This window comes from Dermochelys coriacea, chromosome 1, assembly GCF_009764565.3.
Source record: "Dermochelys coriacea isolate rDerCor1 chromosome 1, rDerCor1.pri.v4, whole genome shotgun sequence".
Taxonomy (NCBI): domain Eukaryota; kingdom Metazoa; phylum Chordata; order Testudines; family Dermochelyidae; genus Dermochelys; species Dermochelys coriacea.
In genome coordinates this window covers 205144086-205161112 of record NC_050068.2, presented here as the reverse complement: position 1 = coordinate 205161112, position 17027 = coordinate 205144086, and the positions used below count along the sequence as shown (strand labels likewise).

Below are 17027 nucleotides of genomic sequence, written 5' to 3'. Positions count from 1 at the left end.
CCTGCCAATGCCCAATAGGCAGTGCCCACACATTCATTCAGTAGAACAAAGGCCACCAGAGACATCCCTCCATTCATCACCCCCACCAAGAAGCGAGAGACTGCAAAGAACTCGTATGAGGGGGAGAATCCATTTGCAATGGCAAACAGGATGTCAAGGGCAAAACCTGGAAGACAAAGCGTAAGATTTAATTTCAAAAAAATACCTGAATGAGAGACAGCATTTAGCATGAGCATTACTTGACATTCAGTGAAACCTGTTCTAATCAAATCATATTCAAGAGCTACAAAAGTCTGTTGCATAACGTAGATGATGGGGCAGAATTGTAAGCAAGCACACTGGGGCAATCTCTTAAAGGAGATTGCCTAAGAAAGGTGATGATCTTCATTCACAGGATTTACTGGTTTCAGAGTAGTAGTCCTGTTAGTCTGTATCCACAAAAAGAAAAGGAGTACTTGTGGCACTTAAGAGAAATTTATTAGAGCATAAGCTTTTTTGAGCTACAGCTCACTTCATCGGATGCATGCATAAATTAGTTAGTCTCTAAGATGCCACAAGTACTCCTTTTCTTTTTACAGGATTTACTGCACTAGTACACAACACCAGTTCATAGAGAGCAGTTTTTCTCTTCAGAAAAGCCACCATCACATTTGACAGTAACCAAGATATCTTGTTAGCAGTTTCAATAGAGAAGCCCAGGACTGAACAGGCCATGAACAGATTTTTCTTCTCATCCCTAGAAGTTCTCTCTCCAGGTCATATCTCCTCCTTGTTGTCAGAAAACAGTTTGGAGGAAGTTTGCACTGCTGTAATCTTCCCTGTATCTGTTCTGTGACTAGAGGGTTTCTGTGCTCGGGGTCAGACACCTTTTACCAGCATCAAGTTAATACAAGACTAAAAAAAAAAAAAAAAAAAAAAGAAGCATGACATATTTTTAAGTGTTAAACTTTAATATATGTCCTGTACATGAAATCCCCCAAACAAATTTATGGTATGAAAATGGTACATGAAGTCCATGGGTTTTAAAACTCTGCTAAGTTCACAAATATCCAACAATGCATGCATGATTTAAGAAGTGATGACAAACTCATCTAGAACTTTTAGAAGTCTCGACAATTAAGTGAGAGGTTAATGAATAATTAATCTCTGATACTCTGAAATTTTAGTTTCATTTTGTGGAACATTCAGGGATCATGAGCATCATGGCAAACAACGTGGACCCAACTTTTAAGTTTAAGCACATGTGTTGGAGGTCCAAACTTCACAACTGGTTGCTTAAACACTTCAGGCTTTTAAGTGCCGATCTGAGCACACAAATATGGATTATTTTTCCCTAACTTGGGCTCCTTATGTGTAGTGGAAGATGCAAAATTCATCTCTATGCCTTGGCTTTCCACAAAACTTGGATAACTGCTACTGGCGTCTTCTGAGACAGACATTGAGGCACTAACAAGAATGACATTTCTCTCCAGTCATTTTGTTAGGGCTGCAGTGGATTACCTGTGAGATAGACTTTTTTCCTCCCAAAGCGATCTGAGAGCTGGCCAAAAGAGATCACTCCAACAAAGACACCACTGAAGAAAAACGAACTGGCAGCACTGACTTTGTACGATGTGTTCCCAATTAAAAACCACTAAGGAGAAGAAAAAAAGTTTTAGTCAAAGTCCAAGAAGTGAACAGCTTGGGGAGGAAAAAATCTTAAAAACAAAAACAAACAAAAAAAATACCCCTCCAGCTCAACCTCCACTTCAGTCACCAAAATATCACCCCCACCCCAAACCCGCTAAAGACTTTGGCCCATTGTACAATTCTTCCCCTCCTCCAAAACAGTAATGCCTTTCACATCTGAAAAGAATGTTAGGTTCCTCAAGCGAACATTATTTTTTGTTCGCTTTGTTGTTTTTTACTTATGTATCTTTCATTTATGTACCTGTATGTACATGACCATTATATCTAGGCAACATACACAGAGTTAAGGGTCACAATTTGGGTCCAAAGATGACCCTAGCTCTCCTCATCATGACCTACCTTGTAAGTGAGATCCATTTGGTTGGCTTCTACTTTTCTGCCTTTGTAAGCACTGGCATTTTATTTTATTTTTTTAGAAGAATACTTGATCAAGGTATAGTCAAGGTCCATATGCCTCCCCACTCCCCCCCCAAAACATGACTCAAGTGCACCCTAAACACTCAAACTATGTAACAAACAAAAATCTCATGATTTTGGGGGAGGCTAACTCATGATTGAGTTCTTGGAGTTAGCAATACAAGAAGTGAGACTCTAGAAAGGATTTGAATGAGAAGGTGGAGACCTAGGGCATTAGGTGACATTAGGAGTTTATTCCAAGAACAGGATGCAGCATGGAAAGAGGCATTAATGAAGAACTAGGAGAAGGAAACACATGTGGCCTCAATGCTGACACTGACGGCTAAGAAGGGAAACACAGGGGGAGAGTTGTACAAAGCCTTGAAAGTGAAGATGAGAAGTTTTATTATCTTTAGCAAGGAATTGTTCTGCCCATATTCACCTCATAGGTCCCCTAATTCCTGAACCCTTCATCAAAATAAAAAAATTACCTCGGTCAACTTTACAATCCATTTTGTTATTATGAACATTTCTACTAGAAAACATCCAAGTCTCTTCAATTCCAAGAACAAACTCAGCCCTATAAATCAGATCCAGTTTCATTTTTGTAGCAGGTCTATATACTGCAGCCTCTACAAAGCAATAACCTCCAACACAAAGGAATTCCAGAATGAACCTAATAAGTGTTCCATACTGTTCAATGATACCATCTTCTCTTGTGTTCTCTCCACTACAACCTGCTACCTTGCTTACCTTTCCCTGTTTATTGCTGCTGTGTTCATTTCCCAATAACAACATCCAGATCCTTTCCCTGACATGTTGGCTGTATGATTGTGCCATTTTCTCCACTCTTGAAACATCTGTGCACTGACCTTCTGAATTCCCTTCTGTCTTCTACTACCCAGATGCTCTAAACACCGTTACATAAGGTTTTTCCATCAGAAGCAGCAAAAGCATGTAATCAAAGCCTACAGAATATTTTAGGAACACCATGAAAATAACTTGATTTGTCTTACTGTATGTGTCATTCTGAATTATCACTTAATGGGTGATATGTGCATGCTGTTATAGTTAGTAACATGGCCATAAGGAATCCAGATGCTTGAGAAAATTAGCTTCTAAAGTTAATTATTGCCATGCATTTTTCAAATGTTTTTTCCCCACTGTATGTGGAAACATCTAGAGAACAGGACTCTGAGAACATATACACATTCATTTCAACTATCTAAGCAGTTTTTTTCCTGCAATATCACAAGAATCATATTGTAATTCTTGATATAAATGTTAATTAAGTCCGATAATCATGTGTCGGAGTGAAACTTGATGCTTTCTGAATCAGTCACAGCTCAGGGAATAATTCAGTTACAGCAAATTTGCTCTCTAAATTCACCCAAACAGTTAGAAGAACTTTGTTTTAATGTACTCAAGACTTAGTACTTTTTTCCCTTGTATAAGGCCCATTACATCACATCAATTCATGAAATACTTAGGCTGTGAGTTAGTCAATTTTTTTCTAGCATGAATTTGTAATGGCCACATTAACATTACTCATTAGTTGTAAAAACACGACAGTGTGCAAATCATCCCAAATAAATGCAGACAATGTCTTTAGACCACTCCATCATGAATTAAAACATATTTTACAGAAATTTTTTTAGGCAGTTTTTGTACATTTGACAGTATTTTAATAGAACTGTAAAGTCAGGTACTACAGTTATTAGGAGTTCAATTGAACAGAACTTAAAAAGGAAAGTTATAACTAATACCTTTTAGCTACCTCATAACTTTAAAGCCTACTTTAGCAGAACCTTCCATGCAATAGGACAAGTACTGCATCCCACACTGAAGTCTGAGAATCTCCCCATTCCAGTAGTTTAAAGCTCCAGTTTCTAGTATGGCATGGTGTTCAATATCTCACGAGAAACATGATCATTCAGAACTTGTCGACAAGGGTCTAGATTTTGAGAAGAGGTGATATTTTCAGTACTCATTATGACATGCCTAAAGAAGGAAGCCTTTCACAATGCGGTTGTTCAGCATCTCTATAAATCAGGATTCCCTTAAGATGTTGCAAGTTGGGCACCCAAAAATTGCATCACTTTTGAAAAATCTAGGCTAAAACCTTTAGAATATCTCATGTGAGGTGATCTTCCTCCAAATATGCACTATACCCATAGCAGACCCGAAACATGCTGTAGTTTACATTTATCTTAGTAGGATGCAGAATTTTTAAAAAGATGAATCTGTGCTGCAAAGTTCAGAATCAATTCTGAACTTTTCCAAAATATGAGTGTTCAGATACAAACTTTTGTGTAAGTACTTCCCTAATTATTTTTTATTTGTTCTTTGCTTACATCTCCTATCTACAGGATGAAGCCACGTGAAAAACTCTACGGAGAATTTAAGTCCTAAGACATTGGTTGGTGACACATACACAAACGTACTTAAGGTTAAAAACAAAGGTGAAGAATTCAAGAGGATGTACATTTGAAGAAAAAGTTGTGTCTACAGAAGATTTTAAAACGTTATAGCCAATTTAAATTTTCTAAAGTTATGCACTAATGTTATTATACACAATCGCATTTTAAATTTAGAGTTAAGAACATTATATTCTTTTTTACTCTTCATTCTTTTTGCTCTATAATATAGGATGGAACAGCATAGAAAGTGTCTCTGAACACGGTTAGTTGGGAGTGTGCTAAAACTGGCAGTTTTTATTAACATGCTCGTAACTAAAGCTGAGAGACTGTCATGGAAAGTCACAGATTCCGTGACTTTTGTAGCAGCCAATGCAGCTGGCTTGGGGGGTCACCTGATGAGCTCGGGCAGCCCTAGAGTCAGCTGCACCAGCTGCTGCTGGGGCAGTCTCGGGCCACCGCGTGCCCCCCCCCCCCCATGGCAGCAGGAATTTGGGTGCAGGAGGGGGCTCAGGGCTGGGGCAGCAGCTTGGGGTGCAAGAGGGGGTGAGGTTCAGGGCAGTACTTACCTCGGGGGGCTCCCCAGAAGTGGCAACATGTCCCTCCCTCAGCTCCTAGGCTGAGAGGTGGCAAGGCGACGCTGTGCGCTGCCTCCAAATGCAGGCGCTGTCCCCGCAGCTCCCATTAGCCATAGTGCCTGGCCAATGGGAATTGTGGAGCTGGTGCTTGGGGCGAAGGCAGCGCATGGAGACCCCTAGCTGCACCTCTGTCTAGGAGCCAAGGGACATGTTGCTGCTTCCAGCATGCTGGGCAGAGCCATGTAGGGAGTCAACCTCCCCCCCCCGGCCCCCATCGAGCACCAGCGGGGGTCCCAGGCCACCACCTCCCAAAGTATGCATGGCACCTCCCCCAGAGCACTCAAGATTTAGTCAGGGGTATATAGTAAAAGTCATGGACAAATCATGAGCAATGAATTTTTGTTTACTGCCCGTGATCTGTCCAAGACTTTTACTGAAAATACCCATGACTAAAACGTTGCCTTACTCAACCAATGAAGTTTGAGTTTTTTTTAAAACACATGTCCAAGCTAAATTAATACCTCTGGAGATTGACCATACATTTATAACTACTAACAGTTGGCTAAACTGCACAGGTCTAAATTCAGGTCTTACATTTATAGTAAATGTGCTCAAAATGGGCTACTACATATGCTAATTTAGCGTTAATGCGCATCTAAGGCAGGGGTTGGCAACCTGCAGCATGTGAGCTGATTTTTGGGGGCACTCTGCTGCCAGTCGGGATCCTGGCAGCCGCCCCGCTCAGCACGCTGCCTGCCTGTAACCCCAGACAGGCAGCGGGCTGAGCGGGGCCAGCAGCCAGGACCCCGCCTGGCAGGGGCTGGCAGACAGAACCCCAGACAGGCCACGGGCTGAGCAGCTCAGCCCGTTGCTGGCCTGGGATCCCAGTCAACGGCCCCAAACAGCTCGCTGCCAGTCTGGGGTTCCGTCCGCTGGCCCCTGTAAACGTAAAATGTATTACTGGCACGCCAAACCTTAAATTAATGAAGACTTGGGACGCCACTTCTCAAAGGTTGCCAACCCCTGATCTAAGGCCTAGCTCCACAGCAACTCATGCACTGTCCAAACCCCTACCCCAGTACAGACCGGAGTAGTTTATATGGGGAATTATGTAGGAACCATGGGAGGGATACTTGCAAAAACGTATAGTCCATACCTATAAACCCTAAACCTCACCCTGGAATACCTTAAACAGCTCCTGCTATGGAGGAGCTGCAGAGCAGCCTGGGGTATATTTAAGCATAGCGCTATTTATTAATTAAGCCCCATCATGAGAATGACAAAAATTACATAGGAAGAACACAGCCACCATGCAGAATTTTGAACACTAATGCCACCAATCCTTTTTCTCAGTTCCAATCCACTTCTAGAAACATGCAACAGTGTAATGTACAACTCCCATATGGGAAACTTAAAGTTTTGGAGAAGACCCAAATGAGTAAGGTCTATACAGCAGAACAAGGCTGGTTTGTTGTTTCCACGCATACATTTGAACAGACAACTTGTTCTCCAGTTGGACTAAAGCACCTACTTCTTTGATAATCAAAACAATCATTGGTTTGGAAACCAAGACAAGAAAATTGTACAACCAGCTCCTCTACTCCTCCCCTTTGCCCTCATGAGATGTATTAATCTTACACTGGGCTGAGAAACCCATTTCATTATTTAATACCTCGGAAGCTATTGATGTGAAGCTGCTGCTGAAGTGCACATGCTTATGAACTTCACTCCCATTGGCTGTCAGAAGCCATTCCCCAAAGGCTCTCTCTTCATTAGTTGACTGGTTGCTATGGCTTTGATTAGCTGAGAGCTCTTCAAGGTCCCAGTGGTAGGGTGGTGTCGCCCCTACTAGCGCAATGAGGATTGCTTCAGTAGCTACATAGAGCTGAAACAAAACAGACAACAATCAAAGATGCTAACCCAACACCAAAAAAGCAACATTTCATCCACAGAGATTTCAAGTTGGTATTAAAATGCCCTTCCTGTCTTTTTAGATTCTCTTATGACTCCACGATGCTTTGACGGGTCCCAAATATCTAACATCATATACTCACGTATCATGATTCCAGACGAGTGATTTGCAAACTTTTAGAGCGTGGATCACTTACTGAGAAACCCTCTCTGTGGATACCTCCTTTCCCACCAACCATAACATCCCAGTGACAACTATAGGAAATACAGGGCTTGGATACATGAAAGAGTATTTAGAAGAGTATCAAGAAAATAAGATGAAAATGCATTTTAATGGAACTAGATTATATTCTTTTCCATCTTGTGATTTTATGTATGTACTGTTCACTTCGTCCCCTTTGGGGGGACATTTTACTATTTGAACCACATATCCCCCCACTGCCTATAGCAGACACCCCCATCACCAATCAAATCTCTTCAGATCTCATTGCAGTTTGATTGTGTCCTCCTGTTTGCTACATTCCAACACTGGTGTCTTCTACAAACCCGATCAATTGATTTCTTTATATTAATACACACACACACACACACACACACACACACACACACGCAATGTCACACCCCAATGGCCCCCTCTTTCAAGGGGTCCCCAGGAGAGGCAGATTAGCATTGTATATTGCTAATGCTGTTGCAAGCTTTGCAAGTATTTTGGGAAGGGTCAAAGGTGTGAGTGTGGGGTGGAAGATTCCTTTGCAGGTTGCGAGAGGCCAGAGGGGAAAGGAAGAAGAAAGCAGAGAACGGGTTAACTCGACACTGCAGCTAGCTAGCTCAATTCGACGATAAGACACTGGCCCCAATCCAAGGTCACGGCACTTGACAAGAAGTCTGCAGCTACGTTTATATCTCACTCAGCCCCAGCCAGCCATGAGAAAAGAAAAAGTAAACTGAATCAGGGCTGCAAAGATTGCAAACACAGGCAAGATGACGTGTGGGGGCGAAGCAGAGTTAGTCATGTCCCTGGAGCCGGTGTGTTTTGGGAAAACTGAGGCAACCACAGAAAGTCTGTCTGGACTAATACAAAAAGCACCAGAAACAGAAGTCGCCGAACGAAATGCCCCCAAAAGAACCCAGGACTTAAAAACCCTTCTAAGAGCCGAAGCGACCTGCAGATCAACAGCGGACCCTGGACCACCCATGCACGGGACAAGAACTCCCGTCCACCCTCCGCCGCCCTTCTTCTTACGTTACACCCAGGCTTGGCCAGCCTCGGGTAGTGCAAGTGAGAGCATGCAAGTGGGTTAGGGCTTGGGGCACTAACGCTTTCTTCCTTCCTCTGAGTGACGTGGGGACCCCCCCCCCATACTCTCCACTGTTATTTTATTATTTTATCAAAAAAAGCTTTAAAACTTAGATGCTTGGTGTGCTTCTTCATCTCCTCCCCTAAAGATCCTGTGGCCTCAGCCTGATCACCCGACGCCTCAGGCAGATTGGTAACAAAAATCTGTCACACAACCTGACAAAGACAAGTCAGGGATCAGACAGATGCTTTTTATTTAATTAGTCAAAAAGCCCACTGAAAATCCAAAGTGCCCTAGTCTGGCCTACAGCAGGGAACATTGCTGCTTGAAGACTGAGGCTATGGCTACACTACAGAGCTTATAGTACGGCAGCTGCACCAGTGTAGTGCTGCTAGTGCAGATGCTCCAAGCCAACAGGACAGAGTTCTCCCATCTACATAATTAATCCAGCCCCCTGAGTAGTGGTAGCTATGTCAGTGACATAGCGCTGTCCACAGTGGTGCTTAGGTTGGTGTAACTTACATCGCTCAGAGGGATGGCTATTCACACCCCTGAATGACATAACTTGTACCGACGTAAGCTGTAGCGTGTACATAGCCTGAGTTGTTTCCCCATTGACAAAGAAGATCCACAGACCACCAGTCTACAAATTCAAGGTGTCCAGACTCCAGGTTGAAAACTACTGTTCTAAGACTTCTGTAAAAATGGAAATCCCCCAACCGGAAATCAGAAAAAATAAGGGAAGTTGTTTGTGGCATTACCAGATACATCTCCTAGGGCTGCTGGATTGTGTGATCTTATTTAGACAAAACACCAAATAATGCTATCCTGGTCTAACACTTGAGGATTCAAGGGTTCTTATAAGCCCAAAATACATTTATTACCAAGTTAACAGCCAGCACCCTTAAATTAGTAAAATATTTTGATGCATTTGGCTTGGGGAATGGAAGCACAATACTCATTTTTCCTTTAAAAGAAATCTACTCCACAGAGCACTCAATCCAAAAATAGATAGATATTTTGGTATGAAAAGATTTCAGCTGCAAGCTTTCTACGGGTAACAGCATACACAGAGAAGAACAATTTTAAAAAGCCCATTTTTAAAAATAGGTCCCTTGAATCAGTCTTTTAAATTAAAAAGTATATGAAATATTCGGGACATATCGCGCTGCTATTAAAGACAGAACATATTTCTGTATTACAGCTTATTGGACTCACTGTTATAAGATTGTTTTAACCCAAAGCTCCTCAGAGCTTTTTTGCCAACAGCAATGTTGCCAACTCAATTTTGTCATAAGCTTGGAGACATTTAGTGTTTTCTCGAAGCCTTAGCTTCTGAAATTAAGTGAGAATCTCACCTTTCATTTAAAAATAGTTCCTGGCCTCATAGTTGCAGAGAAAAGCTTGAAAATATGACCCAGATCAACACTACAGGTAAAAAATCCAGAAGGCAAATAAAAGCCAAATTTCTGTTTTATCATGATTTGGGGGGGGGGGGGTGATGTTACACAATCAGAACACTAATGTTTTACATTAATTTTGCAATGGGTAAATAATTGTGCAAGGTAGTAGAGAACCAGGCCTTTTATTTTCAATTTGGTATTCACCCTATACAATAAAATAAGTCAAAATCATGCCATTTAGTTTAAACTCTGCCTTATAGTCCTATAACATTTGAATATGCTCCACACATTGATGCTATTGTTTCCACACAGATTTATATTAATAGGCGACCATCAAAAGGGAAAAATAGGCATATGCCCTTTTTTCTTCTTTATGATGGATGTGGTAGGCTTCAAAGATGTAGTTTTTTGTGTTAAGCACATTAGAAATTCAGATCCTGTCTTGCCCAGAAAATTCTGATGACTAGCAAACCTGTGAAATTACATCACCATAAGAGCTAAGAAAGTGCAAGATGACCAACTGAGAGGGTATGACCCTGGGAGAGACCAGGTGCCAGCTCATCCCAAGTACCCATGTCTCAATTGAACCCTGACAAATGTACAGTTGGAATCAGTCTGGCTCACTTGTGTGTTAATATTGTTAAAATAGGCATTAGAATTAAAAGAATTTTCAGTATTTAGGCTTTATTGACTGGTTGGGCGTTGCTGTATGCAATAGTTTCATTTATAACATCTGAATCGCATATTGTAAGGTAATATTTGAGCCATTGCATTGTGAGCCTCTGTGACTAAGTCACCAGACAGGAAAGAGACATTAATTAGTGTAAAAGGCTGATCTTCAACAGAAGACATTATGTCCTTCCCAGCAGGAAAGGTCCATTAAGATCCCACAATAGTCCATCTGATGTCAAAGAGGACAAAAGACATTTGTTGTTCTGCTATTTCCATCCACCACCCCTGCCTGTGAAGATGAGTCATGCAAGTGGATTCCTCCCATCAGCTGAGTTTGCAGCTCAGAGCACAGGGCAGCAGGGTGATTAAAACCCTGTATAAAAGGAATTAGGCATCTCTATGCTATTTGAACGCGGGGAGTGGGGCCGGGGGGGGGGGGGGAAAGAGTGTTTCTAGGCATAAGCAAGAGATACTCAGCTGCTTAGGGATAGCCCTAAAAGAAATACAGAGAGTTTGCTGATTATAGAAGCTTTTATTACCTTTTGAAATCTACACAAATAAATTAAAATCTTATCTATATGTACCTGCTTAAACCTTTCAAATAACTCCCAGGTGCATTTCCTTCATATATAAAAGATTTATTAATTTATTATAGGACTGACTACAAGCATTGTCTTTGGTGTGAGATCTAAGTACAACTGACCCGAGGTAGAGTGACAGGTCCTTTAAGACCAGGAGTAACCTCAATATTGCTGTGATTTTTGGTATAAGGGACCAATCCAAAAGGTAAGCTCACCTGGGTGGCAACATAGAGTACCGTATGCAAGGGACCTCTCCGACTCTATGCTAAGGCTGTTATAGAATCTGAGGAATTTAAACTTGATAACTAGTTGGTAAAATCTAACTATAGAATTCACAACCAATTTTGGGTTTGTGCCTTGGTTCTTAACAGTCAGCCCCAAGATGGATATTCTCACTCGATCCACTTCAGGCAGCTTTACAGAGGAGAATGGATTTTTAGTCAGACTGTTTAAAACTATTCTGTTAAAGTTTTGAAGTTAATTTCCAAAATATTAATTTGTTAAGTCAATATCTAACAAAAAATATCTCATCACCTCTGCTCCTGATACCAAGGTGTCTGTTCTCATCATAAACAAACTCCAAGACAACCTGGATATCCTCCAATAAAACCAAAAAAGACTAGAGTTGCATTTCTAATATTACTGACGTAAAAGTGCACACACACGCACAAAAACCTTTTAAGAAAAAAAATTACACATTCTTTATCATATAGTAGTCAAAAAAAAAGCAAGCACAATATTTTTGGGTCGTTTTAACAAGTCCTCTCTTGGTCACCTTTAAGTTGTGGTTTTTGGTTTGTTTTTTTAAACAAATTATTAGAATTGCAGTGCTCACCACAGCGTGCAGCAGCAGCACTCTCTGTCTACTCATCCTCATTCTTGCTACCTTGGGGATGAAGGAGAAAGTTTCTCAGAGTATTGCTCCTGAATGGCCCAGGAAGCCTCTAACTTCCATGCTGGCATGGCACCTGGTAAATTTTTCAAGCACTGTGTGGTCCCTTTCCTGGGTGGAAGCAGATTTCATGGTCTTATTGGTCAGTTTCCAGTTTGGAGCAAAAGCCACCTACATGAAGTCAGATATTTTCTTAGGCCTGGTCTACATTTAAACTTTTGCTCACATAGCTATGTTGGGTAGAGTTTCATTTCTCCCCCTCTTCCTCCCTCTCCTCCCACTCATAAGCCCTAGTGTAGACTTGGGCCAGGTCTACAATACAAACTTAGGACGACAAAAGCCACCTAATAATGTATGCATCTATACTACCAGGTCATTTCCGATGACCTTACTCGCCTGTAATGTCGATTTAATTACTCCACCTCCGCGTGAGGCATAGCACTTAATTAGATGTTGATGGGTCAACAGAGAGGCAGTGTAGAAGCAGCATTGCAAGTTGACTGAATTGGCTTCCAGGAGGTGACCCACAATACTCCACTGTGACCGCTCTGCAGATCGTTTTCTACTCTGCTGTAGAGCAGCCAGGTACACAGGAAACAGTTCCTCCCCTGTTAAAGCCCTGGGAAGTTTTGAATTCCCATTTCCTATGTGATCAGCATGGAGAGCTCGCCAGCCCAGCTGATCATGGCAACTCAATGCCCCAAACGCACTCCAGCCTGAACTACACAGGAATCACAGAATAGGACTAGAAGAGACCTTGAGAGGTCATCTAGTCCAGTCCCCTGCACTCATGGCAGGACTAAGCATTATCTAGACCATCCCTGACAGGTGTTTGTCTAACCTGCTCTTAAAAATCTCCAATGATGGAGATTCCACAATCTCCCTAAACAATTTATTCCAATGCTTAACCATCCTGACAGTTAGGAAGTTTTTCCTAATGTCCAACCTAAACCTCCCTTGCTGGAATGTAAGCCCATTATTTCTTGTCCTATCCCACCTGTCAATGCTTATTCCTCCGTACCAGAAATGGCACTCCACCATATTCAGCTGCTGTGTGACACTCCAGCAGCAACCGGGAACTGTTTCGTTCTATGGCTTGCAGCAATGCTGCTTGAATGACATCACAATGTTACACACAGCGGCTCCTGTCTTGGCTCTGGAAATAATGCAGGATAAGGAGCGAGGTGTTTGTAATCCTCACAACAAGAGTGCACAGCTGAGCAGGGTCCATATTTCTCGGGCTATGGCAATCACATAGCTAAGCCAGGCTTTCGAAAGAAGGTGCAAGAAAATTGTTTGCTGTTGACATCAGGGGAGGGAGGACACTGCATCATGGGAGGCCAAAGCCATGTTCCCATTCCCCACTGCGACAATGTTTTGGTCCCATGAGGCAATGCAAACCCTTGCTCAAGCCCCCTGCATCTACTTGCACCATGGGATAGATACCCTTGGTACAAATGCTCTGTGCATCAATGCAAGCGTTGCTAGCGAGGACACACTCCATCGACATGAGCATGGTGAGGACATGCACGACCAACTTAATTACTGTGGCAGCTGGATGTCGACTTACATTAAGTTGACTTAACTTTGTAGTGTAGTTGTACCTTGAGTTATATCAGCAAAAAAAAAAAAAAAAAAAAAAAAAAAAAGTCTTTTTGCTGACTTTTTATTTTGTTTAGGAACCTGGTGTATACTATATTGGCAAAAGAACTCTTTTGCTGTTATAAGCTGCATCTACGCTAGGAGACTTGCCGATATAGCTATACCAGCAAATCTTTGTAATATAGACAGACAAACTGCAACACATGCAACCCCTTCTCACAGAAGCCTCAGGTCCACTCCTAGTTAATCTCAAGAAGCATGTATCTTGGATATCAATCTATTTCCAGGCAGTACATGCCACCCAAACAAATCAAACTGATAAACATTCTCTGTGCCCCTTTTCCTCCCTCAGCCCCTTCCCTTTACGCATGATAAACCTCTGGTCCTAAGAAAGCCTTGAACCATAGCCTTGAGAGGTGGCCTACCTATTAGCCCCACATTTGTGCAGCTCCTCTGCAATGCAAAGGAAGCTCAGAAAGTTGTAATGGCACAACAAATGACCCATACAAATACCCCTAAAGTCTAAAATTACTTCTATGAAGTGTTTCATCCTGGATGCTTTTACATCAACGAGCCCTACCATTCCAGCCATTACCACTTTTTACTGTAGCTGCATTTCATTAATTAAAAACACAGTAATCAGCCCTTATAATAAAGTATTGATGAATTTACATTAGATTTGAATGATATAGTCTCATACATTTGACTATTATTGTTGCCAAGAGATCCAGTCCAACTGTCTTTAAAAAGACAGAAAACAAGAAAACCTTCAACACTGCTTTGCTGCCACTTGAATTGCCTTATCAACAATTCAAAACAAGCCTCATTGTTCTCAGCAAATACCAGGTGAAACATGTACTGCCAAACACAGTACGTCACAAAACTTTGACCTTTCTAGTACAAAAAGATTAAATCTGCACCTTGGAGAAAGAGATGAATTTAGCAAGATAAAAAAAAATGGCATTCTGCAGTAGGACTCAATGGCAGGGGATGGTGAAAGATACCCAATTATTCATTCCTCTTGGCAATGTGAGCATTACGGTGCTAAACAGTCTTTCACAGAATAAATCAGCCAGAGGCAGGAGAAAAGGTAATATTGTAGATTTAAGACTACAGGTATTTGAGATTTGGAAAATGAAGGTGTTGAACAGCAAAGCATGCTCCACCTTCCTTGCCCTGAAAAGCATCAATAACTTCTAGCATTTAAGGCTGACCTTATGAGCCTATTCTAAAAAAATAGAAGCTTGATCCATTCGGTTGTATAAAAGATTCAGAATGGCTGGGAAGAAGGGAAAAAGATGAAGCTTTATACCAAAATTACCTCATGCAGTAGCTTGTGACTAGAAGGAATTTATATTCTGAAAATGTGCATGTGTGTGAGAGAGAAGAGGGTTAATGAAAACAGTCATAACCCCCATAATGTATATTAGATATAGTTTAACAACAAACTCTCTTCAACCATAAAATAAATAACTATCAAGTACCTTTCACCCACTCCCTTGCACTTTGCTCATTATTCCCTCTGAGTCAGGACTAGTACCTTTCCACTAACTGCCTTAAAAAAATTAGACTATCACAGAAATTATAATTCCCCTGCTATCCCTCCTTCCCAATGCAGATTTGATCCAGACTCCTGCTCTACCTGGGGGATTACTGACCTACATCAGTCTGTCCTGCAACCAAAGATAGCTTAAAGGTTCAATATCTTTTAAATCAGTAGAGAAAGAAGCAGGTGCTTCAAGAAACTAGAGTCCAGCTTTTCCTATCTACAGGTACATCATGTTTTAAGGCCTGAGTTTAAAGATAACTATTTTAAAGATTTTTTTAAAGACACACTGTAAAAGACATCAAATATAGATATAAAGACATACATTTATGTGGCAAAGAATATTAAACATTCAAAAGTCAGATTATAATTTCTATAACCACTGTCACTGGGCCACACTATATATACACACAGATAGGGCTGTGCAATTCCCATACAAATCTACCTGAGTTGTCCACACCCACATAGAGACAGAGATGAAATCATTGTATATTAAAAAGAAAAGGAGTACTTGTGGCACCTTAGAGACTAACAAATTTATTAGAGCATAAGCTTTCGTGAGCTACAGCTCACTTCATCGGATGCATTAAGTGAGCTGTAGCTCACGAAAGCTTATGCTCTAATAAATTTGTTAGTCTCTAAGGTGCCACAAGTCCTCCTTTTCTTTTTGCGAATACAGACTAACACGGCTGCTACTCTGAAACTTGTATATTAAAGTTAGTCTCAAAAGCATGACTAATAATGCAGAATATTCCATCTGTGCAATGCAGCCAGGCTACAGCAAAGGAAGACATCATCAATTTGGAGTATATAAAATTCTAACCATAATAGTGAAGTGAGTTTTGCTATACAATTCTTGTTCGTTTTAAGGGGAGGGAAAAAAAGATTGAAGACTCAACTCTCCCAATTCCACTGAATTACAGAAATGTGCAAGTATAAAAATACACACCTCAATGCAGGGGTCCCTCCACCCCCCGGCCTCCCACACAGACCCCCTCTCACTCGCCCCTCCCAGGCACAGGGCACCCCCAGGACAGACCCCTTACCCGCCCCCCCGGGACAGGAGAGTTCCCCCCACAGACCTCCTTACCCCCCCTTCTGCCGCCCCGGCACAGCGCCCCCAAACACCTCCTCACACCCCCCAGAGCCCCACACCCGCCCCCCCGCATGGCCCTCCCCAAAGGCCCCCTCACCAGGCCCCGGCCACCTAGTCCCGCTCGGAGGCGCCGGGCCCCACCTGCAGCAGCACGGCCAGCAGCGCGCACAGATACACCTGGTAGGGCCCCATCTGCCCCACCAGCGCGAAGGCCTCCTCCACCTCCATGCCGGGCCGCCCCCGCCCCCTCGCGCGCCCAGCAGTAGCACCGGGGGCCCGGCCAGCCCCTGCCCCAGGCAGCGCATCCCCGGCCCGACGGGAAGCAGCCAGCGGCTCTGACAGGGCAACAGACACGACGGCTCACTGGCGGGAGGCACGGTGCGCATGCGTGTTCTCGCGGAGCGGGAGAAGAGAGCGAGAGAAACCGATGACGCATGCGCAACCTCGCGGGAAAGGCACACGGGGGGAGCGACACGCGCCGGATGAACGCGAAGAGACGGCGCATGCGCAGTGCGGCCCTTCTTGGACGACGGGCAGGCACCGTTGCGGCCGTTGATGCGGAAGGAAGGGGCGGGGCTTGAGGGGTACAAGGGCGGAGGGGGAGTAGAAGTGGGCGGGGCAGGGTGAGGGGCAGCGTTTGCGCCGGCGCGAGCGCTCAGAAGGGGCGTGAAGGCCGGGTCCCGAGCGCTGAGCGCGAGGAGGGCATTGGACGGCGCGGCGCTGTGCATGCAAAGTGCAGCCTAGCGCCCAGCTTCAGAGGCAGGCAGGCTGCCTGCCGGGGGCGGGAGCGGGGGGGGGGGTTCTCTGAAGGAGTTACTCTGAACATGCTGGTCCGGTGCTGCACCTAGGCTTCCAGAAAAAAAATCAGCTTCGACTGAAGACCGCAGAAACTATCAGCCCCAAAGCAGCGTGCTGGGATACTGTAACGACCGGGCTCGTGTTTGCA

The 17027-nt window shown here is 43.1% G+C and overlaps 1 protein-coding gene across 9 annotated transcripts in view; it reads right to left on the bottom strand.

Annotated features, from left to right (window-relative positions):
- The window catches only part of SLC22A15 (solute carrier family 22 member 15), a 41073-nt gene extending 24546 nt beyond the window's left edge, over nucleotides 1-16527 (bottom strand). For 4 of the 9 annotated variants that reach the window (XR_005295511.2, XM_038420985.2, XM_038421020.2 and 1 more), the window contains exons 1-4: nucleotides 16223-16482; nucleotides 6753-6965; nucleotides 1501-1633; nucleotides 2-166 (exon numbers count right to left, since the gene is read on the bottom strand). Coding sequence is in view for 8 of the 9 variants with exons in the window: in XM_038420985.2 (XP_038276913.1) it covers nucleotides 2-166; nucleotides 1501-1633; nucleotides 6753-6965; nucleotides 16223-16309 (598 nt within the window). In the remaining variant the exon portion in view is untranslated. Of the gene's footprint in view, nucleotide 1; nucleotides 167-1500; nucleotides 1634-6752; nucleotides 6966-16222 lie in introns of all 9 variants that reach the window. The other 5 variants (XM_038420946.2, XM_043512406.1, XM_043512407.1 and 2 more) reach the window with 4 other exon arrangements.
- Between the last annotated feature and the right edge of the window lie 500 nt (nucleotides 16528-17027).